The 27,459-nt window shown below is 38.1% G+C and overlaps 1 protein-coding gene across 1 annotated transcript in view; it reads right to left on the bottom strand.

The window, feature by feature from the left end:
• CHM (CHM Rab escort protein) overlaps positions 1–27,459 on the bottom strand; it is a 132,547-nt gene that overhangs the window by 10,935 nt on the left and 94,153 nt on the right. The window contains exons 10-13 of the mRNA XM_037908078.2: positions 17,871–17,975; positions 15,336–15,399; positions 12,560–12,656; positions 2,100–2,198 (exon numbers count right to left, since the gene is read on the bottom strand). Of these exons, the coding sequence (XP_037764006.1) occupies positions 2,100–2,198; positions 12,560–12,656; positions 15,336–15,399; positions 17,871–17,975 (365 nt within the window). The remainder of the gene's footprint in view (positions 1–2,099; positions 2,199–12,559; positions 12,657–15,335; positions 15,400–17,870; positions 17,976–27,459) is intronic.

Genomic DNA, 27,459 nt, shown 5'->3' with positions numbered 1-27,459 from the left:
GGCCTATGTGTCAGTGAAAACTAGCTTTTCAGTGCCTCAGTGCACCTGAGGACCCCTTCTGATCAGAGTTCTTATAGAAGAATTTCAGTCAGGTTCTAAATAATACATCATTTCAAAACTGGATAACTTTAAACATTAAGATTAATGTAAAAAAAAGACACTGAACTGCAGGCTAATCATTTATTTACCATTTGATACTCTAAGAGGCATACAACACTGCTTTTTAAAATGCAAGCTACAGATATGTTTAAGCTTAGCTCTCTAGCATACAACTTTGTGGGCTTTAACTGAATGAGCACATTAGTAACAAAATATCTGATTGAAAGAAATAAAACACACAGGTAACTCCCTATTTTACAGACGTGTATTTACAACCCCCCCTTTTTTGTCCAAAATCTGTCTTCCAAAGTCCAATAGGTAGGTAAATGCATTTTCCTCAAATTTTACAAAAACCTGATTTTTCAACTTCTGCTGTTCTCCTTTTGTAAAAATGAGATTTGCCTGTACTGTAAACTGAAAAGAAAGAAAAAATATTTTTTGAAGATATATGTGCTTCTCAAACCAAATCAGACCTTCTGATGAAGGCAATAATAGCTTTCCCTCTTTTTATTATCAAAAAGAAAGTTTATCAATGAGCCTTGAAGTTGGAAAAGAGAAGAAACAGGAAAAGAGTGAAAAGTTAAATATCAACTAACTATTCACAAAACATGGCAAATAGGCTGTGAATCCTTAGCTACACAGTCAGCATTTTGCAGTTAGTAGGTTATCAGCAATGGCTATTAGAATGATCTTCACTAGCTAAAAGAAAAGGAGTACTTGTGGCACCTTAGAGACTAACCAATTTATTTGAGCATAAGCTTTCGTGAGCTACAGCTCACTTCACTAGCTAGTTTGGGTGTTTGGTCACAAAGTAATACTCCAGTTGACAAAAGAAGTTCTCATAGCAAAACATTGGAAGGCAATTCACTATAGTTGAGTACGAGTACTCCAACATTAAAAAAAGCTTTAATTCCTTCAGAATGCAGCAACCACCAAGAGTACCTTACCCTGCTGCTCCACTCTCTACACTGCCTCCACATAAAATACAAGGTTAAATTCAAAATTCTGCCATTGATTTTTGAGGCCCTTCATTGAACTGGCTTAAGATACCTCAGAGACCAATCCTCTCTTTGCAACAACCACTTTCTTCAACAACTAATTCCCCAGGCACTATGAAGCTGTCCATGTCAAGGGCGAAGCTCACGAAAACATCTACCAGGGCTTTCTCAGAAATAGGGTCAAGGCTTTGGGACTCATTACTGGGAATAAGAGTGACTAGAAATCTCATTATCTTCAGGATGAAGTGTACAATTCACTTCAACTTCGAGTTTGACAACTGCAGTTACAAACAGCAAACAAGAGGAGAAGTGGAGGAAAAAGATGAAGATGAGAAAGACAAGAAGCAATGTAAGAGGAAGGATAAGAAAAAGGAAAAGAACACCACAAAAAAAGCACACAGCCCTGACTGCTCTCGGGAATCAGATTGGAAAAGTAAATCATCAGCCTATTGGGATTTTATTTTATCTTGGGAGTGCCAATACTAAAATGATCGGCAGCAGTATAAGAAATAAGGAAGGATAAGAAAAAGATGGGATACAGGTAATGCATTGGTAATTGCATTCATGTTTCAGCAGTAGTGTAAGTGCTTTTGAACAAACGTTTCCCATGCAAGGAAACATTTGTTAGAAATGAAAACACCAGAAAATGCTTTCTGGCCTCCCATGCTTTCTTCATTGCTGGACATTTATAGCCAAAGTCTTATTCTGCTCATTCAGAACTGCTGGACCTAAAGCTGTCTGAAGCTCTATCCAAGACCATTACATCATAGTCAAGGAAAGAGATAAGTGACTTATCTAATTATGTTCTCTCACTTTTTTGAAAATATATTGAATCCATTCCTTTACTTTAGAACATGGATACCCAAACAGCCGACCAAGCGGAAATCACTGTGTTTTCATCTTGATGGTGGATTCAGATGGTCAGTAGAAGAAATGTTAAAATTCAAAAGGTAAACATATTTGTAAAATTTTTGCATAATACTTTTCATCTATTTTTCTTACCTCTCTCTGTTTCAGCATTTAGGGAGAACAGCTTCTGTACAACAGGCTCTAAATCTTCTTTAGCAGTTTTAGTTGATGAGCAGGTAAAATGGACCAAGTCTGTTGGAAGGGGAAACAGATTGATTATGATTATTACCACTCCCTTACATACAAATATTGATTACTTTAAAAAACTTTAAAAAAACACCAGCACCAAGAAATGACTTCTCTAAACAGATGTCACTTCTCTCAACTAAGAGAAGAGCTGCATTTTTGGAGCAGAGAAGTTCAGTTTAGAAAGAGTAATGATAAATTTCTGAGAAAGATCCCCAAACAAAGTGAAACTGTTTGAGGGTAGACTACATTTTTATAAACATTACTGGAACCAGTAGCTCCGCTATCCACGTCTGATCCTTACAGTGCAAAAATTTAGCTTTCTCCAATTCTTATACAGCAAGTCAATTAAACATTTAATATCTGCTTTTTAAAAACTTATATTATACAGCATATAAAAAAATCTACCTTAGAAACAGATCCACAACAGTACATTTCCTTTTCTAGATCTTTATGAATAATTTTCAAGCTCTTCATTCAGACAGATTGGTATTTGTACCGGAGAGTCTTTAACTTCCAATTTCCTCCCTTTCCTAAACCTAACAAAATAGCATGCAAACTGCCTGCAAAACCTCAAAAGGAGTTCAGAGAGTGAATGTGTTTTCAAGCAATTTAATCTAAAGCCTAAGGCAATGTTTCCATTCAACATTGAACTTAAAACTATTGGATCATTTTCTTAACAAAGCAATACCGAGATAGTAGTTCACTATGAAGGTGTATGTGTAGCTCAGTCACATGTTGAACAAAGAGGTGGGACTACAATCATTAGCCCAGCATTGCCTGTAATAGGTTTAACTTGCCTCTTGAGTAACAGTCTTACTAGCATGAGTGGAAGTTGCAGACAAACAACTTTCAATATAATTCTGATATAATAGTTTAATATCCAGAATTATCTTAAGAGTTTTGTCTGTAGCAACCTGCAGGGAGTTTGAAGGGAGGAGCACAGGCTGCAGGAGGAAAAAGCTTGGAAGAGGCACCAGACAAATCAGCCTGAATAGAAGGCTAGAACTCTACCACAAGTTGCAGCACCTCTGTAAACTATCCTCTTTAAAAAAAAAAGTCCACTTTCGTTTTATGATCTTGGAGTCCTTTCAAATTATTACCTAGCACATGAAACACTGTCCATTCCAAAAGAAGCAAATATTAATTTTAGGGGCAAATTCCCTCTCAGATTATGTGACATATCTGTGCACTGTAATCTGTCCTGTTTACATTCACAGATGTCATGTTCATGTCAGTAAATTCTCTGTGTATATTGGGAGAGCAGAATATCATTTGAGATCCATGGGGTAGATATAGAGAAGAGATTTTACACTTACAGAAAAGGCTTCCAATATCAGGATGTGGCCACATAAAAAAAGCAGCAACAAGAAAAAGCGATGCAAATACTTGTACACAATGTCAACTATGGTGTTGCTCCAGATACGAAAAGTACATCACACCAGCTTGTACAAGTGGAGGATGGATCAGAACATGTGTCTGAAGCTTACTGAAACTTACAGTAAAAAGATATGTTTCAGAGTTTTCAACTTTTAGAGTAATTGATGTCAACAAAAATATATTCACAACCCAATAATTTTGGACCAGATTTTCAGAAGAGCTCAGACCCCCAACAGGTTCTTTTTAAGTATCTACATAAGGTTCTGTCTAAACTATTGCATCAGGTTATATTTGAAAACACTTGCTAGTCAACATTTTAAACAAGACCTATTTCCCCTTGTCCATGACTTCAATGACTGCTTTGTCCCTATGCTTCCCAAAGAGATTACCAACAGAATATTTGGAAAGGACGTCATCAGATGTTAGTCTGCAAGTCCGAATTCCACAGATGGAGCTGCCGTTCCTCCAGGATTGAACAGCAAATCTTAGTCAGGTGAGATATCACTTCTGAAAGATGCTGAGAGGGAAAATCTATTTTAAAGTAGATTTTATGTAGGTCTTTGTTTGATTTTGTACGCCTAATGGCCCCCCAATTGAGAACAGCCATGCAAAAGACGTTGCAGACAATACTCTCAGAGCTGAGGTGACTATCCAAGTTTTGTCTCAGTGAAGATCCTATTCTCTTGCCTGTGAGGTCACCACCCTTTTTGTTTGTTTTTTAAAAGCACAAAAGCATGTGAAATTAGATCTCCTCCATCTTCTTTGATTCCAGTCTGTCAGTTCAATGGCAACAATGGGGCTGAATAAAGTCTTTCCACCACTTTCTGTTTTGTATCAGCTTCACTCATCTTTAAACCTTTTTGTTCTGTGTCATTATTTACTGTGTCTATCCAACACATCCCTGGTATTCCTCTGTTTTTAGTTCCTTGCACAGTGGCATGTGTTGCTCTGTATGGTATCCTTTCCAGGTCCATTCCTGACATGTCTCCAAGCCATCACAGAGATCTTTCTTTAGTTTTCTATGACAGTGTTAATTCTTGCCCTAGACTTTTTCTTATCTCTTCAATTTTTATTTTCTGCAGTCTTGAAACTTTCGGTATTCCACTGAGCCAGTTCATTTCTGCAGTCAAAATCTTTTGTTCATTGGCTGTCTTCATAACTCCAGCATTTCAAAAACAGTACCAGCATGAAAGTTGTCTCATTTATGTTGACTTTTGTTTTTATGAAATGTCTTTTATCCTTCCAGATCTTGCGCTTTTCTGAACCCAGCAGCATAAGTCTGATACTTCTTTTTATGTCACCTTCACAATTCTTATTCTTCGATAACAGTCCTCCAAGGTACACAATTTTTCCACTTGTTCTAATTATTTGTCAGAGTTTGATTTTACCTCTCATTTCTTCCAGTTGCCATAATTTGTGTCTTCTACATGCAGTTCTTCAATCAATTTTTCTGCTTTCCCAGTCTACATTGTCAGTTATTCTCTGTAAATCCTCCTTGGTCAATGGTATGATGTCAAAATCATCTGCAAATCTAAAGTTGTGCACTGTCCTACCACATAACGAGTCTTCTGGTTTCATCTCAGTGCCACAGACATTACTTCTTCCAGTACCAAGCTGAACAAATCTGGTGACAGTGCGCATCCCTGTCTCACTCCTATGGTCATTCTGAATCATTCCATCAGCTTTCTGTCTATGATCATTGTACTTATCTTGCTACTATCATTGCTCTTGCTGTAGATTTTTTTTCTTATGAGCTTTGTCAATTCTATGGGGACACCATATGTTCTCATAACTTGCCATAAGCTTTGCATCAAATGCGATCAAAAGCCTGTTTGAAAATTTATAAGTCAATTCAAGTTTAATTCTGAGGTTTGAGTCTGAGCTATCTTGCTCAAAACTCCAGCTTTAGAGTTTTCTTCTTATCTTTAGAGGCTCTGTGAGGGGACACTATCTCCCAAGAGGTTTTAAAGACTTCAAGAGGAGTTCTGAAGGCAGTGGGATAGCCTGTTTACAGGTGGTCTGGAAATTCTATTGCTTCTTTAAGAGCAAGCTGTAAGCAATATATTCTACCAACAATCCCTGGGCAATCCCCCGAGAGAAGTGGGGCTCTATAATAGAGAAGGAGCGTTACTAGGGAAACAACAAGGACAGAGGGTGACATGTATCCTGCACACTGCGTAAGTGATTTTGGGCTATGGAGAGGACTTACAGATCAGAGAGAGGCCTCTTTATGGGCACTGGTGGAATTTAGATTATAAGTAATTCTGGGCAACTCAAATTTGAGGTGCCACATTTCAGGGTACAATCCAGACAAGTGAGGGGCTGTGTCATCACCTGCCCTGCAACCTTGGGTGCTTCACAATGTTTTGGTGTTGTAGCTCCAGCCAGGCCCACTCACAGACAACCTAACAGCATGCAGATCACATCCTGAGTGTCTGTGTATAGCTGTAGCCCTGGTCCAGCAGCACTCTAGTCACACACTGGCTTTCACCAGCTTTGGTAACTACTTGCAGGGTGACCCCAACACACTCCCAGTACTGAATTTTCCCAAAAACATATGTTCTGCACTGTCCTGCCCTCTCATTGACAGTTCAGAAATTAAAGGTTCATTGCCCATGTAAAGAGTCAATAATCAACAGTTTGCTATTTTAACTGGAGTTACCCAAACAGTTCAGTTTAAACACAAACACTTGATTAGTTTAGATTAAAAATAAAACAAGTTTATTTAAATACCTACAGATAGATTTGAAGTGACTAGAAGCATAAGGTGTTAAAGGCAGGAATGGTTACAAGAAAAACCAAAGGTAAAAATTCATAGTAGCTAACTTCACCAGTTAGGCTTGGTTCAAGGTAAAATCTTGATCACGGGATCCCAGCAACATGGCTGACCAAATTCTCAGGTTAGGTTCTCCCACCAAAGTCAAAGGGCTGGTTGCTAAACAGTAAAAGCGGCAACATGGAGTCAAGTGGTGAAGGACACTCCATGTTCTTTCTTCTCACCAGTGTTTGCTGAAATGCAAATGTGCTTTGTCTCCAGCCATCTCATCTCCCTGCTGTCTCAAGGACCTGTTTACTACTTGTATGTAAATTGAGGTAAACACAAATGCCTTTGTTTAGCATAGAGCTGTTTAACAACTTTTGCCTAGTCAGAGCTGGGTGGTTTTGAACATGGGCTATCATCATCACACAGGGAGACTTCATAACTTTACATATAATGTTGCTACATACATGTCACCATGATATTATTGATAAGTGAGTTATTAGTTTTCAAATGATACCGCACAAGGCATCTTTTGTACAAAAGTTTATTACAACAGTATGTAGGGTGTGAATACATGGGTGCTTTCAGTCACAGGAGGGAATTCATAGAAGAACACCAAACTGTTAAGGATGAGAGGAACTGGCTTTTGATTCAAGTTTACAAGAACTAAATACATACATATATGTGATTAAATATCAAATACTGCACTGCAAAAATTTGCCCATTTTTTAAACATGTGAGTAAAATATCATAAGTTGCCATTAATCATCATGATAAAGTGGGTGTGTGGGGACAAACAGATTTTGCTTGCAGTCTGGTAAATATTCATGACAATTTTCAAGGCTGTACTATGGGGATAGCATGATTTCAAGTATCTAAAAAAGAGATTGTACGAAGCTCTGAGAAATACACTGTAGAAAGCTATCCAACATTGATAGTGGAAGGATTTGACTGTTAGAGATTTTTTCCCATGTGGAAAGTATATATTTATGGTCCTGTATAACTAATCAAAACAGAAAATGCTACATACTGTGTGGGCGAGTCAATCTTGCTACTGAACACAAAACTATACACTTCCTGCGTGTGATCAAATTTGCAACCTTACTGTATGAATACAGGTTTAGCATTTAATTTTCTTGGTTGCTGGATATTTGTTTTTTATGAAAAAAGGGCTGGATTTTTTCACTGATCTCCCATGGGGCAGCTACGTGGTCTCTTGCTCTGCTCCCCAGGGTCTTCTTTTTGGATGGAGCCAGGCACTGTACATTGTCCCTATTGGACTCCATAGATCTCTGTTCAGTATTAAAGATCTTGAAGCAAGCATTAGCTCCTGCTGGACCGGACCCCTCCACTGGTAAGCAGTTACAGGGCAACTCATGGATCACACAGTTCTCAAAGAAGCAGTGTTGCTATGACTGGAACCCTTTTAGTGGTACAAGACTTTTGCAGCAATGGATGGAGAGGATATGCACTCTGTTCACTATCTCCAATTCTTCCTACCCAAGTGGATAGTTACCTCGAACTCTCAACCACACAGTATTTTCTGGCCCTTTTGCCCTCCCAGTTTCATCAGAGGACAGGACAATTTGTCTCAAGGTAGGATAGGGAGCAGGTGGAAAGTAAAATGCTAGTTGCAGCACTGTGGAGATGCATAACTGTGCTGTGAGCATCTCCACAGATTTTCAACTCAAACCAAATAGGTTTTCAACTTACCATTCTCATGTCACTATACATTACATACAATTCTGATCAAACAGTGCAAAAGGCAATTACTTAAAATTGAATAAAAATGTTACTGCACATATACAAACCTTATTTTAAGAAAACTGTATACAGCTTTGTAATTTAAAATAGTTTTAAAAAAAACACAAAACTCATGGCACTTTTTTTTTTTTTGTTTGTTTTTAAAGCTGCAGTCCAGGATAGCATTAAACTTAAGTTATTTCATTTACAAGTGTATCAAAAACATTTTCAGTGAACTCATAGCCCCACCGAAGTCAATGAGAGTTTTGGGAAAAAAAAAAAGTACATCTTTTCTTGGGTAACAAAAACCAAAAAACCCAACATTTTCTTGAATATAAAAAAATAATTTATCCTTTGGCTCAACCAAGAATGGAATGTTTCAGCCACAAAAAACACTATGTCACAAAGTAAATTAAAACATGTGGTGATAATGAAAGTCATCTTGCAACTTTAACTAAAATGTTTTACTATCTCAAATGTTGTAATACAATTAATTTTTCTAAAAAAAAAAAACCCCAGCTATAAATCACTGAAGTTCACATCATTTACTTTCTATAAAATCATTTTTATTACCTTTGAGGTTATGGTTATGAGTCATGAAGTCTCATCAGTATACATTTTGATTATGTTTGATTTACTCAGGTATAACTGCATTAGTTACAGTGGTTGCCAACATTTGTCTTCAAGTAATTCTTCTAGTAGGAAGAACGATGAGTTTAGTTCATGATTTCATCATTACAGTCTCAATTTTTAGGGCAAGTGAAGGAGTTTGGTTCCACTCAGCTGGCAATACCGATTATGTGCCTGTCATTTATGCACTATGATCAAAGACTAGATGTATTTGTATACTTATCTTAAGTAATTGTTTGAGGGAGAAATCAGTCAGGTTAAAACCCATTTACAGATAATGATGTAAAAATAAAATAAGAGATTTATGAAATGTGCTCTGCTACTAGAATTTAGCTCTACCCAAATGCCACCACGTTATTTCAACACTCTGATAAAAAAAAATTACCAGTTCATCACTAATTGAGTATAAGAACAAAATAAGTAAAGTATCAAAGTGTGCAATTTAAATCCATCAAAACAAGTACATTCTGAAGAAAAGCTAAAAAAATCCTGTGTGAAGTGGAAGTAATGTGGAGGGGAGAGATGGAGGAAATGTTTAAGATTCCATCATGCTCTTGTGCTAGATTTTAGCCCAATTTAGAATATTGCTTGCATATGGGTTTATACCCCACTCTGAACATTAAATGGTTTCTAGGTTTGACTTCCTGTTGTGTTTCATAATATATTGAAGAAACCAAGGCAAAAAATCTATCATTTAAATGAATGAGCATTAGCAACACAACTGACCTAAAGTACTCTGTTGTATAAATACATAACATGATTATTAAAATGAATTTTATTTATTCTATACTGTAAACAGTTTTAAGGGACTAGGTGGCTCAGTGGATAAGCTCACAATTCTTTCCCTTCTGAAGACCTGAGTTCAGATGTAGGTTACAGTGCATGAGCTGGTTATTATTCAGTATCATTCTACTTATCTCCTTGAAGGGTCTCAAACTGGTAAACCCTTACAACAGAATCTAGAAAAGACCAACGGATTACTGAGAGATTCAATAGGAACAATTTGTTCACTTTTTCAGACCACATCAAATGTTAACATTTCAGATATAAACCCTTGTAAATAGGAAATTTTAATGGAAACACTGGAAGGCCCCTTCTAGTCATTTAACTCACACACATATATAAAAAAATTAAAGGCTAATGCAGAAATATTTAATATAGCAATAAAATTCTGATAAAAATCTCATTTCCCTTATAATGTTATTATGATGAAAAATCCCATTATCTAATATTGGAGCTGCAATCTGTAGCTACAAAGAGAAAAACTTAGTATGTGCTGGACACAATATTTTTGCCATAGCAATTTGTCCTTTCAAGAACAAACTCCAAAAAGAGGTGACAGATGAGATTCAGATGATTAGTGCTTTATTGACTGACAGAAGGAAGTTTGTTATGCTGGATTAATTGTATATATGAAAATAAATCAAATAGAATTATATTAATTGCACAGTATACAAAGGAATAAAGGAAACAGATGGAGATCAACAGGACCACATATTTAAAAAACAACAAAGACTGTTTCCAAAATATTCTGTGAATAAAATCCCTCCTCCTAAGTATATTTGCTACCTATGTTGAAAAGCTGTGCTTATGAAATGAAATATTTGTAATCCTGTATAGAGTACAACATATTGCAGTACAGGATGGGATTTATGTTGTTAGGCTTAAAGGTAATCTAAAAGGGAAAAAAAGTTACACTTGTGCCATTCCTTGCATCTTTATGATGTATGAAGAAGCACTGAATTTCATGTCCGGTCTTCCTATTTTGCTGGAGGATTGCTTAGATGAGTCAGAAGAGGCTATTGGAAGCAGTTTCAGATTTAAAATCAAGGGTCCAGGGTGCTTAATTCTTAAAAATTTTCTCCCAAGTTTTAATTGTAATGCACACACATCTCTGGAGACTAAGACTAAACCTAACTATTTGTTATTGAGTTTTAATAACAGTGTGTAAGTCTAAAGTGGCAAACAAACAGATCCATTATTCTACTAAAGATAAACTTGTATTGTTTTTATAGTTCAACTGCCCCCTTTACAATGGAAAGATGCCCCCAAAATTTTTCCTCATTTTTTCTCATCTTATTTGTTAACTCAGAAATATCAGGTTCTGACTTTCTCATTTGACAGAGGACTTTGGCAATAATTTAGCACCTGGAAAGTTACATCATAGCTTCAGGCTGAAATTGAAATGCGGCTCTCCCAACTCCAATTGGGAGCACAGTAGGTCAGAGAGCTAATTAGTGACTTTCACTGAATCGGTGACAGCAGCTGTACCCTCAATAAATTACCAAGTGCTGGAGTATGCAATGGTATTTACATTACACCATTCCTTGGTGGTGGTGGGTGCCCATTAGTGGAGGACAACTAAGTTGCAGCTATGGAGCTCTATTTGCATCAGTGGCAAAAGCTGAATCAACACACCCTGACCATGTCCCATCTTTGGCCAAACCTGGCCACATTTGTGGCAGTGCTAGCTGGCTGTTGTGCCACTTGGGGAGCAGGAATTGCAGATGCATTACCCCAGAACACTGGCCTACTAAAGGCTGGTTACAAAATAAAAAAGTCAGGACTAGAGCTTGTTGAACATTTTGCATTGGAATGATTATCCTATTAAGAATGCCCTTTTTGCAAAACTGAAATTTTCTTTAAAAAAATTTCAGGTTTTATCCACAAGTTTTGATTTTCCCTCAGTAAAAATCAAAGTGATGCCTTCCTGGCTGCCATTCTGAAAAAGCTTTTTTCAGTTTTACTTTCTGCCAGTACTCTGCCTCCCACAGCTCCAGGGGACAGAGAGGCAGAGCACCTGGCCTCTGTCTCCTGAAGCTGCGGGGGCAAGCTAAATACAAGGGTGCTCTGCTTCTTTGGCAGCCAGGCTGGAAGGCTCTCACAATTTAACAAGTAATTTGATGACAGCCTTCTCAGTGGGCAACCTGGAAGCTGAAAAATTCCATTTTGATGCTTCTGAAATGGATTTTTTTTTTTTTTAATTCCCTTCCATGAAAAAATTCACATTTTTGGCATTTCATCCGAATATGGGACAATTCAAAAAAACCGCAAAATTTTTCCTTGGAAGGGGATTCCCTTTTCTCAGCCATCTCCATTCAGGACCTGATATTTCTGAGAGAGAAAAAGAAAAGTTAGGAAAAGGGGGATTTTGGGAACATCTTTATATCATGAAGTAGCCATGCAACATTTTAAATATTGTAATTTACTTTTAAAATCTCCTAGTACATAAAAGAATATTTTCACTAACTGTGTTAAAGAAATAGGCAAGCACTATTTTATAATTAAACCGTCAGGGCAAAATCCTGCTTGCCTTATTCACATACCATCAGTGACATCAAACTTAGTGATAGTAATTATATGAGTCAAGAAGACAAGATTTGATCTTGAGTATTTTCTGTAGCAGAAAATACACTATAATGTACTACACTACATCTTGTTAGTTAAATGGGATAAAACAATATGTGGTCCTAACTGAAACTGGATGTGAGGACTATACCTGCCTGCTCTGCTCTCCCCAGGGACTCTTCTGGAAATAAGGAACATTATAGCAAGAATTTACATAAACAATTCTGGTACCTGAGTTTTTCAAACATATCTTTTTAGATAACTAAAAGCAGCCCACAAAAGCCCATGAAATACTAGGTACATGGTACTGGAATAAGATAAGGGTGAGTGGAATTATTTCTCTTTCCTATTGACAGCAGTAAGATATTATAGATTATTTTGCTCAAGCAGGAATCTGATAATTGTACAACAGAAGAATGATTCAAACAAACATTTTAACAATTTGTTTTCATAACTGATGGAAGCAAAAGAAAAAGCAGTCAAACTACAACTATTCTGTACTTACAGGTGTTTCTCATGCACGTCATGGTTGAAGAACACAACTCAATGATTCGAACTGCTGGCTGCCCTCGTTCCACTGGTGGCACTGTCAAAATGGAAATCTAACAGAAAGGAACAGAAAATTCTGAATATCAAATTATCCAAAGCAGCAATTTGATCTTTATTTCATTATTCTACATTATAATGGTGAAACTTGTCACACTGTTAACAGACTATTGACTACCTATATAAAAATGCCTATTGCCACAAGGTATCAAAGTGGGAACAAATCTTCAAGCACCCAAAAAAGTAAAAAAAAAAAACAAAAACAAACCAAACACCTAATATTGATATTATCATATATAACTATTTCTTTAATATATACACAACATATAATCTTGAATATATAATACATATTTTAACATTAAATATACACTTGCAAATTCTTATTCAAACCTGATGCTGTTATTGACTACCAACTTTCAAAATAACCGTATTTTCTAAAATAAGATAGCTTGATCTGAGTCCCACGAATAAGTTTTAAGAAGTTCATACTTGAGTATTTATATGGTTACAGAAAGAGCTGTTACAGACTAGTGGGTAAATAAGTACGCAATCTATGAACCCCAAAATATGTATTTATGCAATAGGCTTAGAAAGCTCCAGAGAAGCTGTTGTCAACTCCCATACACACTGTACAGGACAGATTTATTTCCTTTTATGCACTGCTTTAAAAATTCATAAACAAGTCTGTTAAAGTAGAGTAACATGAAGGATCAGACATCCCACAAAATCAAGGCAATTCCCAGTTAAGGTAAAAAGTAATTGGCGACACTTAATACTACTTTCATTTAGTTTTATTTTCTGGTGTACTCTTAAAGCTCCTTTCAGAAAGAAATCTATGAGATCAACCCTAACCTTACTCACATGTATCGTGCCAAAGACTACTTTTGCTAGTAAGGTCTGCAGGAGAAGATGTACAATAATAAAAAAATCTACACTGTAGCCATTTTTAGAAAAATGGTTCTTAACCTTTTCCCACATGGAATCCAACTAACCTAAGTATTTTCTTGCCACAACTGACAAACACAACCCTTTGAATTTGGAAACTGACATTGGTTCATGAGGATGGAAATAAGTGGGGAAGCCAATTGTCTAGTGGAGTCTCGATTCTATGTAGGCAGCTGTTGGTTTTGAGAGGAGTTGGAAGAACTGGGAGTCTATAAAACAACATGCACACAAAATGAATGATGTAGAGAAAATGATAGAAACTTCGATTCTCCCCTTCTCATAACAGAAGAACATGTGGACATTTAACTTAATTGGAGGATAAAGGAAATGTTTTAACCACACAGTCGACAGATTGGCAGTAAATTCCACAAAGAACTTATCCATATAAACATACAGTCCTCTATTGTTCTAATAAAAATATTAGAGTTATAATAGTCAACATTTAAAAGTTTTGGAAGGGATATAAAGAAACCTTCATGCTTCGTGGCCAATCATTATTATGGATTAGAATGAGACTTCCCTGAGGGACAGATTATCCCAGATCTGTCTACTGCAGGTTCTCTTTCACTTTCCTATGCAGGATTTGGTGCTGGCTGCTGTCACAAATAAGATACTGGACTCTGTGGACCTGGGTCTAATACCTATGTTCCTGTGACTGGAAGTGATAACTGGCTGTTGTGGATGCTTCTCTTCTCTCCTATATTCCACTTATGTAACACTTAACTCTGGGCAGGGCTGCTGCAAGAGACTGTGAAGCTGGCTCCACAGCTTCTAGAATTGTGCTTCACCTTCCCCAGAGCTGACCACAGTACAGGTGAGTTAAAGGCTGCACTGTGATTAGATTTGGGAACAGAGGAGCAGCAGGATGGAGGAGGGAGAAAGTCACTCCTTTCTGCCTTCCATTGGGTCCTAGCTACATGGTTCTACCAATTTTGCTTCAACCCTTGGGATTTGATTCAGTGAGCATCCGAGGTGACCAAGTTGCACTCTATGGGCTGCAAGTTGCACTTTATGGGCAGAGAAGCACTAGTATACAGTATCGGATTTAAACTAAATATATTATGCTATTTAAAATGTTTTTTCCCTTAAACATTAAGGGTATGTCTACACTGCAATTAAAAACCTATGGCTGACTCTGGCTCACAGGGCTCAGGCTGAGGAGCTGTTCAAGTGCAGTGTAGACGTTCAGGCTCGCTCTAGGACCCTGCGAGGTGGGAGGGTCCTAGATCTTGGACTGCAGCCCAAGCTCAAATGTCTGCACTGCAATCAAACAGCCCTGCAGCCTGAGCCCTGCAAGTCCAAGTCAGCAGGCAAAGGCTATCTGCAAGTGCTTAATTGCAGTGTAAATATACCCTGAGTGAACAGATCATGAAAGGCACCAGATTAACAGTGCCAAGGACTATGCAAACTTCCTCAAATAGCTCCACAAATAAACACCACTCCTGGCCTAGAGGAACCTCTTGTAGGGATAAGCTTGATGTTTAGTCTCAATTCTGATTCAATTCTTAGTCTCTCTCAGACTGCTAACAAAAGGTGTCAGAGTGTGACTAGCAACAAACACAGAAATATGCCAGTCCCATTGCTAGCTCGTAGTTTTCAATTTTAACTGATTTTACATTTAATTTGCTACTTTAAGGAGGAAAAATGGGATTAAGACAATATCAATAGAACCAATTAACTGGAAAGTTAGATTCAAATAGAAGCAAAAATACAAATTAATTCTTCACAGAAGTTTAATTTGATCATATACAACTCTTTAAAGAGATTATAAATTCAGAATTGATATATACCTGTTGGTCTGAATCTGTCTTTAGTACGGATTGATCTGTAATGAGCACTGCTCTGGAGATCTGCCTGCAATTAAATAAAGCAATTATGGTACTTCACAAAAGAGAAAACATAGCTATTTGGATTCCGGCCTTCTGAAAATAATTTAGTTATAATATTACCACTGTGGCAAATTATTTTTGTTACTTAAATATAAGCTATCATGATTACACATCATTAATTACATATTTCATGTTACGAAGTAAGCTCACTTCTACAACCTCAATTAATGCATTATAGTCATTACCAAAATAAAAGCACTAATGTGAAAGGCTGCAAGACCAGGGCTTCAGCTTCTATTAAATGAATAAAAATGTTTTGTAACCAGAATAATAATATAGAACTCTACATTTCAGAGATTCTATAACATTCTGGTTACAAAATAAATAGCATTTTGAGGCAATTTTATATTTTTATGCACAAGCACCTATATTACTGACACATTTCATATCCAGTCAGTGGGAAAAATGAAATGATCGCGTAATAAAACATTTTTAATTTTAGAAACACGCAACTCATCAAGAATCACATGGCCTCGATGAATCATATTCAATGCCTAAAAACTGTATATTTGAGACATTTCAATTTATTGCCCTTTCTGCAGCATCTGGATCAAGCTTCCTGGCTCTTGTGCTACTTGGTCAGGCTGGTCAGCAACAAAAGCCAAGGTACATAAAGCAAAAATGGTACAAGAATAATGTTACTTTTAAACACTACACCAGGAGCACCAAAAGGCTCCACGAAACAATGTTCTGACAGAATTTTTTTTGGGGGGGAGGGAGGGAAATGATGCAACAATCATTACCAGCAGGGCTACAGTTCTCCTACTGGCTGCCAGCATCATATGAAGATGCGAGCTAAACAAGAAAAATCTCAAAAGGAAGAACAGTAACTGCATCTACAACGTATTTAGGGCAAAAAATACCTAAAAAAGGAAGTAACAACAAAGACTGACGTTTTTCAGTTTGTAGAGAAAACAATTGGTGTTTGGATTGGAAGAGTGACCCCAGGTGGGCACTACTGCCTGAAGCTATGTTGTCAGTCACTTTTTCAATCTGAAGAGCAAGTTTTCCACTACGAACAAACACGTGTCTGTACACAAATACAGAGATAGACATCACTGCACAGGATAGATGGTGCTCAGGGAATGAGGTATTTAATATTTATTTTTATACTCAAAGCATGCCCCCATTCCTTATTTACTGTACACCATCCAAATGCTGCATGAAACAAAGGACAATTAATTTTTCTCATCTCCTTTTTTATAGTACTAATTACTGTAATATGTGAGCCTAACACACATATCTTCACACCTGTATGAGATTGGGAGAGGTTTCACAAATGGAAAACTGTACCATAGGGAAATTAAAGCCAGAATTTGCAAAAAGTCTCCACTAATTTGGTGTATGTCAAAAATTATGTGCCCAATTTGAGATACATATGGCCTGATTTTCCAGAGTTCTTAGCAGGGCTGGTCAAAAACTGTCAAATAAATATCTCCCCTCCAGCAAACAGGGTTCAGTCTACATTGTAATTTTGCCCAGGGAAATATAGTTTTTTGACAGAATTTTCCATTGGGAAAATTGAAACAAAAAGTGAAGCATGATGGCAGCTTGACTACAAGGAGAGACGACAACACATATTGTGAGATATAGTTTGGCCAGGGAAAGGACCAAGACCCACAAAGGAGAATGGGGGCATCAGAGACCTGGAACTACAATTCCCATGAAACATCATGACAGCTCAGCTGGACACAGAGATGAGTATTAAAACAAACCTGAGATGAAAACAAATGTCAAAATATTGGTATTTCCTGTACAACAGAATTTTTTTTTTATCAAGTCTCGTACTTAGCATTTTTATAGCAATTTATATGTTCAAAACATTCTAGCAAAGACTCCAGCCTAAAGAATGGTGCACTGGGCTGGGAAGCAGGAGATCATGAACTCAAGTCTTAATTCCCCTACTGATTGAGGTCAATAATTCGATATTGTACCCGATACATTTTGCCTGTACCCCATCTGGAACGCATTGAATACAAAGGCAGTATATGTGCAAGGCTAAGAGAATGACTTTTTTTTTTTTTTTTTGGGCGGGGGGGGGGTGACAAGAAGCCAGTAATGAACTCTGATCAGCAACATGGAAAAAAGTGATGATTTTCAACACTCATCCAAATCTGAACAGGCACCTCTCTAAACCAATTAATATCCCCCTGACAAATACTAAATTCCTGCTGCATGAACAGAAATGTTAAGAGTTCTTCAATAAAAACCCTTCAGAAAAAAAAAATATATAAGGAAAATACGAGGGGAGCTAAATATAGACTGCATAGTGTCCTCTATAATATGCACACATAAGAGAAAAAAAACAACACAGGATTAGGCTATATTACCATGAGGCTGACCTCTGCATCAAGTTGTGAAGTTTCATTTGCAATGTATTTTATATATTGGAGGTTTTAAAAATAGCACTTACTATGCTTCTTGCTCACTAATTACCTGTAGCACACATTTGCACATGTTTTCTCTGAAAGGTAACTGTCTTCCACCACAAAATAGTTAGCACTTATTCTTTGCCCAAAATGATCGATGAGTGCTTTACATCTGTAAAAGAAGCACGACACAATAGGAAGAGATTAATTTCATAATATAATTTTTATAAGTAATTCGTTAGGCTCATGAAGTTGAACATTATTTGAGGAATTCAACTGAGTTTCCAACAATTAGTAATAAATGTTATGTATTTTACCTACAAACAGCTAGAAATGACTCCTTAAGACAAATCTGATAATTTATAACAAGACCTTCCAAGAAAAGAGAAAACATGTTCTGTAGTGCATGCGATTCTTTGTTCTAAATTATATCGAAAATAGTATTAGAGCATTAGATAATGATTTCACAAACAAAAATCATGTATTACATCCACATTGCTAACCCTGGCTCTTCATGACAACTGCAGACAGCGACAACTGAAAAAGTGAAACTTAAAATGATTTCCTATAAGAAACCTCCAGTTCCTACTCCTACCGCGAGTCCAAACCTGTATCACCACAGTATGTTTTCCATTGGTACCCTTTATCAAAGCAAGGACAAGGTTACTGTAGTAATAAAGCTTTAATGACAAGTTAGAAAGAAAGTTATTTTGACTGTTATAAAGGAGTAGTCTTGAGAAATGTGGGGTTGTAAGAAGGGATAAACTGAGTGATCCAAGTGATCTTTTCTGGCCCTACTGTCTATGATTCTACCAAGCATTTGTGATTTAACTCTTTAGTTGTATTGATCGTGTTGTTTTAAGAAAGGGGTGGGCAAACTACGACCCATGGGCCGGATCCAGCCCGTCAGGGCTTTGGATCCGGCCCGCAGGATTGCCACTCCTGTGGTGCCGCGGGCCCTGCGCCACTCCCGGAAGCAGCCCGCACCATGTCCCTGTGGCCTCAGGGACATGGTGCCGGCCGCTTCTGGGAGCGGCGTGGGGCCAAGGCGGGTAGGTGGGCGGGCAGGCAGGCATGCAGGGAGCCTGCCTGAGCCCCGCTGCGCACTGCTGCCACCCCAGAGCCGCTCAAGGTAAACAGCACCAGGATATGTGAAGCTAAACGCTGCAGTAACAAGCAGGCTGGGTCTACACTGTGGTGTGTACATGCAGCAGTGAAAGTTTCTTGTGGGGGGAAGCAGGATACTATGCTGCTAAAAATAGCAGTATAGACGTGGGAGGCACTGCTGGGGCACGTAAGGTATACACCCTAAGGTTTGGCATGCCTTTAATCATCTAAGCACTGCCTTGTCGTTTACACTGCTGTTTATAGCTATGTATCTACTCTGCACAGCCCCCAAAGTGCGAAGAGCCTGCCACCCAGAAAAAGATGGAAAGAATTAAGCGGTATGACAATTCAGACTGTCCCTTACTATGAACATGTTCATAGCCTAGCACTATAAGTTTTGATCTTGACTGTGGCGTGTAGATGCCACTATAATATCAAAATAATGAAAAATTAAATAATAATTTACAACTAAGACCTGGGATCTCTTGGAAGGCACAACACAGATTCAGCCTCTACGAAATATGCTCTAACTACCTTTTTGCGAAATACTTCCATACTAGTTATTTTCTAGGAAATGTCATTGGTGTCACTCTTCACTCATTTACTAAGTAAAAAACAGCTGCTATCTATATAAAAAAATTGTTGGTACTATTGTTTGGCAATATCTGAGGCTATAATAATCCTTTATATCTACTTGTAAAGTATAATGCAACAAAGTCATGTTTCTTTATTTATCAAGGCTGATAATGGAGTCCAAAACCCAAAATATGTAACAAGAATACTAGTGCAGAAAGCTAAAATGGTGGGGAATATGCACTGAAGTTTAGCTATTTTATTGAGATATTATACAAGCAGAGAAAAAGGATCTGGTGCTTATGTACCCATAACTGGAGGTTTTTTGAGATGTGTCGTCGCGATCCGTGTTCCACACATGGGTACACATGCACTGCAAATGCGCCACAGCTCTCCTCATGTTCCAAACCGAGCGCATACAGGGTGGTGCAGGCCACTGCCTCTTCAGTTCCCACTCTTACTGCGAGTCCAAACAATCCATGGCAGAGGGGATGGAGGGTGGGTGGAGGCATACAGATAGGGACCACACATATTGAAGAACCTCTGTTTAGAGATAAGTAACTTCCATTTCTTCTTCGAGTGTTGGTCCCTATGTATATTCCACATGGGGGAGACTAAAAAACAGTGGTCAAACTGATGGTGAGTGCAAGAAAGCAGAAGCGACAGCTGTCTGCAATAATGCAGTCCCCACAGCTGTATACGCAGTAGACAACTGGACCCAAGCATAATGTCTTGTGAAGATATGCAAGGATCTCCAGGTATCTGCTCTATTTACCTCTACTAAGGGTATGTCTCTCAGAGAAGCAACAGAGCCTGTTTGTGCTCTTCTGGAATGAGCCCTCATCCCCCTTGAGGGGGGATGTGATCTAGCTAGAAAAGGATAATACAACCAGAAATCTATTTTGAAACTTGACCCTTTGATCTCTCTGCTATGGAAACACGTGGTTTAGGTATCTTTCTAATGCCTCTTGTTCTTTGTAGATAAAAGGCAAAAGCCCTTTGGACATCCAGAGAATGCAGGCTCCTCTCTTCATCTGAGGCATGCGGTTTAGGAAAAAATTCTAGTAAGTTGGTTTGACTCATAAAACTCAGACACCACTTTAGGGATGAGTCTGGGGTGGGAGCAAAATCAGGCCTTTTCCTTATAAAAAAGTAGGTATATGAAAGGTCTGCCATGAGCACTCCCAGCTCACTGACACTTATGGATGATGTTATAGTGATTAGAAAGGTCACCTTCCTAGACAGATGGGCCACAGAACACATGACCAGTAGCTCAAAGGGAGGTCTGGTGAGAAACAACAGCATGAAATTAAGATCCCACTAAGGTGTGAATTTCATCAATGGTGGAAAGGATCCAAGAAGTCCCTTGAAAAAATCTAATTGTGACAGGATGACTGAAGATCATATTATACCAGGGGTGGGCAAACTTTTTGGCCTGAGGCCACATCTGGGTATAGAAATTGTATGGAGGGCCATGAATGCTCATGAAATTGGGGGTTGGGGTGCGGGAACGCTCTGGCTGGGGGTACGGGCTCTGGAGGGGGGGCAGAGATAAGGGGTTCAGAGGGCAGGAGGGGGATCAGGGCTGGGTCAGGGGGTTGGGGCACGAGAGAGTGTCGGGGGGCAGGCTCCGGGTGGTGCTTACCTCAAGCAGCTCCCAGAAACTGCAGCATGTGCCCCCTCCGGCTCCTATGCGGAGGTGCGGCCAGGTGTCTCTGTGTGCTGCCCTTTCTGCAGGCACTGCCCCTGCAACTCCCACTGGCTGTGGTTCCCAGCCAATGGGAGCTGTGGGCGCAGCGCTTGGGGCGGGGGCAGTGTGTGGCGCCCCTTGGCTGCCCCAACACATAGGAGCCAGAGGGGGAACATGCCGCTGCTTCCAGGAGCCGTGCAGAGTGGGGCAAGCCCCAGACACTGCTTCCCAGCAGGAACTCGAGGGCCAGATTAAAATGCCTGGAGGCTCGGATGTGGCCCTCGGGCCGTAGTTTGCCCACCCCTGCACTATACTATAAAACCAGGAAAACAAACTATATACAATATATTTACAGAAGTGATGCAATAGAAAGGAGCTGAGGGCACCAAAGATTTTAACTCAGACCATGCAGTGGTAAGAAGGAACTGGAGAGGTGTTCTCCTACATCACCCTTGATGCCCTTGGTTCAGAGCACAAAGAAAGCTATGGTGCATGTATGGGTCAACGGACACTGCCTGTAAAAACAAATTCTGAACTTAGGCTCATGCATATCCAAGTGTGGAATACACATAAGTACCATCACTTGAAGAATAAAAACAAAATAGTTACACTTAGCAACTAAAGATTAAAACATTGTTAGAAACAAATTAAACATGTTTCCTAAGGGCAATAGTTAAAACTTGCCACTACGGACCAGCTGACATGCTTTGAAGCCATGTTTGTTTATATTTTCTCAAAGCTGAGAAGTTGAACGTACTGGACAAGACCACAATTTCAGAGGATACCCTTCTTAATGATTGCTGTTATTAGCTCAACTTCAAGTAGGATACACATTCTACAGTTTCTTCCTTTGAGGCTTTTTTTTTTTTTTAAATGTCAAAAGATCTTTAAGGTTTAACCCTGGATTCTCAAAAGGATTTTTAAGGCTCTTTATAATGTCAGATCATTTTCTGTATAAAAACATTGAACACTATTTCACTGAACTTTTTGGCTGATGTGCAAAACATCTCCCACTCAGCAGAGTGAAGCCTTTTTGAATCGGCTACCCAAATAAGTGACACAACTCACTTGCCTCAATGGAGCACACTCCAGAATGTATTACTCATCTACCGATAAAATATCTGATTATAAATTAAGCATAAACAACATTTTCTATAACATTAGTTATTAGCCAGCTTTCATACAGTAAACAAACCTAAAAATCCCACAAAAGATGAAATCCTGGCCCTATTTAAATAGATGATAGTCTTGGCACTGTCTTCTGTGAGACCAGGATTTCACCCCAACTTTCTATGGAAAGTCGGTGCTTGAAATGAGAGAGAGAAGAGAAACACAGATAGAACAGACTCATGAGTTAGTCAGAATGGTAGCAAGAACTTAATAGTGACAAAGTTGTAAAATCTAACAATACTAATTTCATAATGGACAATGTGCGATTTGCATACCACCCACCTAACATTCTAACTCTGTCTACATTCAACAGCTTCAGTGCACATCATAGTCCATTTAATTTAAAAATAATATTAAAATTAAATATTATTTAAAATAAATGTTTAATATTTTTCTTATCAAGTTTAAACATGAAATACCATATACATATAATGTAAATCCTTCTGCTCAACATGAATTTCACTTGTTACTTTAATTTTTTTAAATGTGAGCTGAACTAATTTCACTCCAAAGCACTCATTTAAATATGGCTAACAAGCAAGCAAGTCAAGCTGGCACAGTGCACATCTAATTATAACCTTTTGTATTGTTTATGAAACAAGTTCCCCCCATTCCCCCCAAATGTTCTGGAGGGGGACAGGTTGATTAAATGTCATGTTGCATCACTCAAAGCCAGCAAAAGCAACTATATAGGCTTTTTATTTTCCTGTTAAGTGTTGTTTTCTCTCCTTTGCTCAGGAATAGTTATCAAGTCATAGGTCTGATAAGGTTTTAAACAGAAAAAAAAAGATAGTGCTTCTTTTAATATCAGTTTCCACTTCACTTCAAAGAATGATCATGAGAGGATTTCTTTCCAGCGCTGCTACCAAATAAGGAAAACACTTGTGCACTGACATTATCAGGTCTCTGTCATCTGATATGTGTTGGGACAATGAATCATACAGAACCCTCCATTGACCTTCTTTCAATGTGTCTAGATAAAAGGATGAAAATTAGAATCCATCTCCTTGCAGTGCCATGAGTTATAAATGTACTTTATAGGGCTCATTATCCAAACTAATGGACTAAGGGCGACATCCTTGAAATGGACTTACCAGCACTGACAAAGCCACTATGCAATATTTCAGGAAAAATATGTAAATTACTATGTGTTTGCTATATCTTTTTATTATAGAAATATAAATTTACATGTGTCACATCTTTTCAGATTTTGGGGCCAGAATTATTTTAGTAGAAACGCATTTAAAGTAGGCTCAACGTAAAGTGTTAGCGATTATTTTTAATGTAACCATACTTGATATAAATTAAAATACCTTAAATCTTATCAAATTAAGCTAAATGAGCAATCTCTACTAAGCATACAGGAATTAAAAGCAAAAAAGACAATAAAAGGATAATAGTAATGAAATTCAATTTGCATTTCCCTTAGGGCAAACAGCATGATCCTCTTTCAGTTGCTAACACACAACACCAGAGTTATGTCAAGTTTATAGTATCTAGCAACATGGTAACTTTTTACTAAATTAAACCTTTTTTAAAATTGGTGATTTACATTAGGTTGCTTGTTTATGTAACCTTTTCAGCTTCTTTCCTTCCTTTCTTTGTTTATGTTTAATTGAAGCAGATTTATTTATACAACACCTGTTCAAACAAAGATACATAGCTACAGTGAAAAACCTTTTAGTTGCATTATTCACGTCTTGGAACAACTACATCTAAAAGATTCCAGCTTTCTATAACCTCTTCTTTGCATATTATTATAATAGTTCATATACGACAAACTACATGTAAAGGGCTATATTTAACAATTACATTCAAGAAAGCCATTCTATTATATAAGATATGGACAATAATCTAGTGAAGATGGAATTTCATTGGTACTGTGGAAGGGAGTATTGATTCTTATCTGCCCTGCTCTGGTAAGATGTTAGATGTGCTTCAGAGAAGGTGGGTAGTGGCCTGAGAACTTGTTTTAGTGATAGAGAAGCTCCTCGTGTGTATCCTTAAACCACTGTGACAAACAGGACCAACTTTTGTTACAAACTTTGAGCTGTTGGCCATGTCAGATGATAGCCAACCAGCAAATAAAATCACTTTATTAAACTTCAAGGACAAGTCCATTTTATTCCTTGTTCTTTGAGTGGCCACTTTGCTGGTGAACTTGCACTAATTTGTAGGGGAGGTATACAACTTCTCTTGATCAGCTTGTGGCCATTACAAAATCTGCCACACATAAATCTAGTGCCTGATTATCTAGTGCCTGACTATATTAGAATAAGCCACAGAGTACATTAACAGAAAACAGCTGGAAAACAAAGCTATGATGTCAATGAGCTTTAAAAATTCATTTAAAAAAATGGTGTCTTCCCTAAATTGTAGAAGAATCATAACAGAGAGGTCAAATATGCACCCTGCTGGTTGGATCTAGCCTCTCTGATGTATTTATGAGCCCTATGGGAGATATAATATTTATCAAATAATAGTTTAAGTTCTGTACAATCTGAATAAATTTCTACTACTCAGGGATGTGGATAAAGCATATGTAACCAATACACTGTCTTCCTGAGCCTGCATGTAGCATGAAACTATGGATGAGAGGTGTAAACTCTTCTGCCCCCTATTACCAACACTGGAACACTGACAGAAAGCCCAGTGATGAAACATCAATATCAACATTAACTATTCCATAGCAGATCATTTAAGTCACTAGAACAGGAAGGAGGTGAAAATGAAGCCATGGAAAAATGGGAAGTAGAGCTTCTGCACAGAAGGAAAGGCACAGTGAAGAAAAGAGGAGGCACAAAGGAAGGAAGAAAAGAAAGGGCCAAAACAGTGGTGTTTCTAAAGGAAGAATGTTTTCTCACTGAGCGATACTAAATGTGACAAAGTTACTGAAAAGATTATTATATCATCTGAAAGTTTAGTTCCTACATAAAGGCCATATTACACCCTTGATCTATGTACTAGCTTCCTTAGTGCATCAGTAGGAGATCTGTAGTCCAAATTTATAAAACTAGCCCACAGATCAAAATTAAATAGACTTTGGCTCTCTGCACCTAATTAGTTGGATGCCACAGCATTAGAGGAAGAAGGGTTTGGATAGTGTGCCTACAGAAGACAAAAAGAGGGGAAAATATGTAAGTGACTCTTGGACTGGATTTGTAGTTGTACTATTTAGATAGGGAACAAACAAAAATGAAGAGGAAATAATGCTGGCATGGGAATTTACATAGACAATATGGAGTATATTGATTAGTGGCTGTCTATTTGTAGCTATGACTCAGTGGAGGATATTCCCTGTGCCCAGACACCAAAAACATAGTGAAGAAAAAAATTCAGGAGCTACGGGAACTAAGACCTGGCTGAAAATTAAGAGACTGTTTCTTATGTGATATACAAATTAACATGTAGACAGTTGCTTTGGCTCACACGTTGAACGTGAAGCACTTCTGGATGTGTGCCTCAAGTGTGAGACTATACTCATGTGGATGAATACAAAGGTGTTTGTATGCTAGTACAGATGTGATCCAAAGGCAATTATTTGAAAATGAAAATACCCATGAACTATCTGGGTATGCTTGGAATGATAGTAGACGAGAAATGCTGGTATACAATATACACCGTATGTTTATACTCAGTGATACTGAAGCCCTAAACTGAACTGCTAATAGCAGTGATAGGTAGCTCAAAGTGGAAGACACGTGTAACTCAAATCAAAAGAACAAAAATGCCAAATGTGAAAGTTTAACAAGGAAAAGGGAAATTTCTTGAGGGAGATTCAGAAAGGGGTCCTAGTTTTGAGAATGGCATTCTTGTTATAGTACAATGGCTCTGTCACAAAGAAAGGCTTTGCACCATTTCCTTTAGATGGTCAGGTTCTGGATTCACCTAGCCATCCCTGGAAGTTTGTTCCATAGCTGTATTCTGCCAACCAAGAAAGCTTTGTCCCCGTCTTTTACACTGTCTCAGTCATTCATAGATTGAAATTTAGGTTTTATTTTTAATATAGCCTGGACTTGGTCAACTGATGGCTTTGAAAATTAGGATGAAGACCTTAAAACTGGCATCGGAAGCAGCCTGGTAGCCAGGAAAGGGACTGGAACACGGGCTTAATGTGTTCATGATGGCCCAAACCATGGAAGATGCAGGTAGCAAAATTTTGGAAGCTGGACTTTATGCAATATTTTCATATAAAGGTTCAGATAACACACTAATTAGATAGCTGTTCAAAGGTGAACTATTTCAGGAAAAAGGAGTCTGGTAAGACAGTCAGTGAAAATAGGAGCAGATGCCCTAAAATGGCATGAGTGGGCTAGTTAATTATGCAAATGGGCTAATCCAAGCACATATAAGAAGTATGAAGACTCACTGGAACTCTGATGAAGTGAATAGATTATTTATGCACGTTATTTAGGACACACCCAAAGGACAAAGAGTGGTAACTTCAAGAGTCAAGTTTCTAAGAAGAGTTTGAAATGCTTAGCAGTATGATGCTGCATGGATTCTCTTTCCATGAAAAAAAAATAATACAGAGAACAGGAGAGGTGCAATAGCAGAAATAATTGGCAAGACAAATAAATTAGAGGAATGTCGTGGCCATAAAAGAGGCAAAGATGGCACCAATGGTGGATAAATTCTGATAATACACAGCATTTGAGCCATACTGGAAAGAAAAAAACTGCATTGTGTGAAAAAAGAGACTAAGATAGTAATTAAGAGAGAGATGAGGAGAATATATAAAAGATGAGAGGTCAATTGTATAGGAAATGAGGGGGCAAAAATCAGAAAACCGAGAAAAAAATTACTAGGTGACCTGAGCTCAAATAAATGGGTTAAAGAAGAAAGTTTTCCACAGAATGGACCACATCTGAACAGAGGAGTGGACCAGGAGATGTCTCCCCTCCTACTTGAAAGCACATATTACATTTGTTATCACATGTTGCCCAGCCAGCTGTTCCTTGTCTCCCCTGAACACTGCTCTCCTTTTGGTGACTGAGAGTCATAGCCCCACTGGAGGCTTTGCTCCCCAAAAGTGGTTTTTGTTTCCTCTTCATTCTCTTTTTTAGCAATAGCTCTGTCAGCTTCTCCTCCTCATTTCCAGCTGCTTCTACATGCA

The sequence above is a fragment of the Chelonia mydas genome, chromosome 9 (genome assembly GCF_015237465.2).
Source record: "Chelonia mydas isolate rCheMyd1 chromosome 9, rCheMyd1.pri.v2, whole genome shotgun sequence".
Lineage (NCBI taxonomy): Eukaryota > Metazoa > Chordata > Testudines > Cheloniidae > Chelonia > Chelonia mydas.
This window is presented reverse-complemented; position numbering and strand designations above follow the sequence as displayed.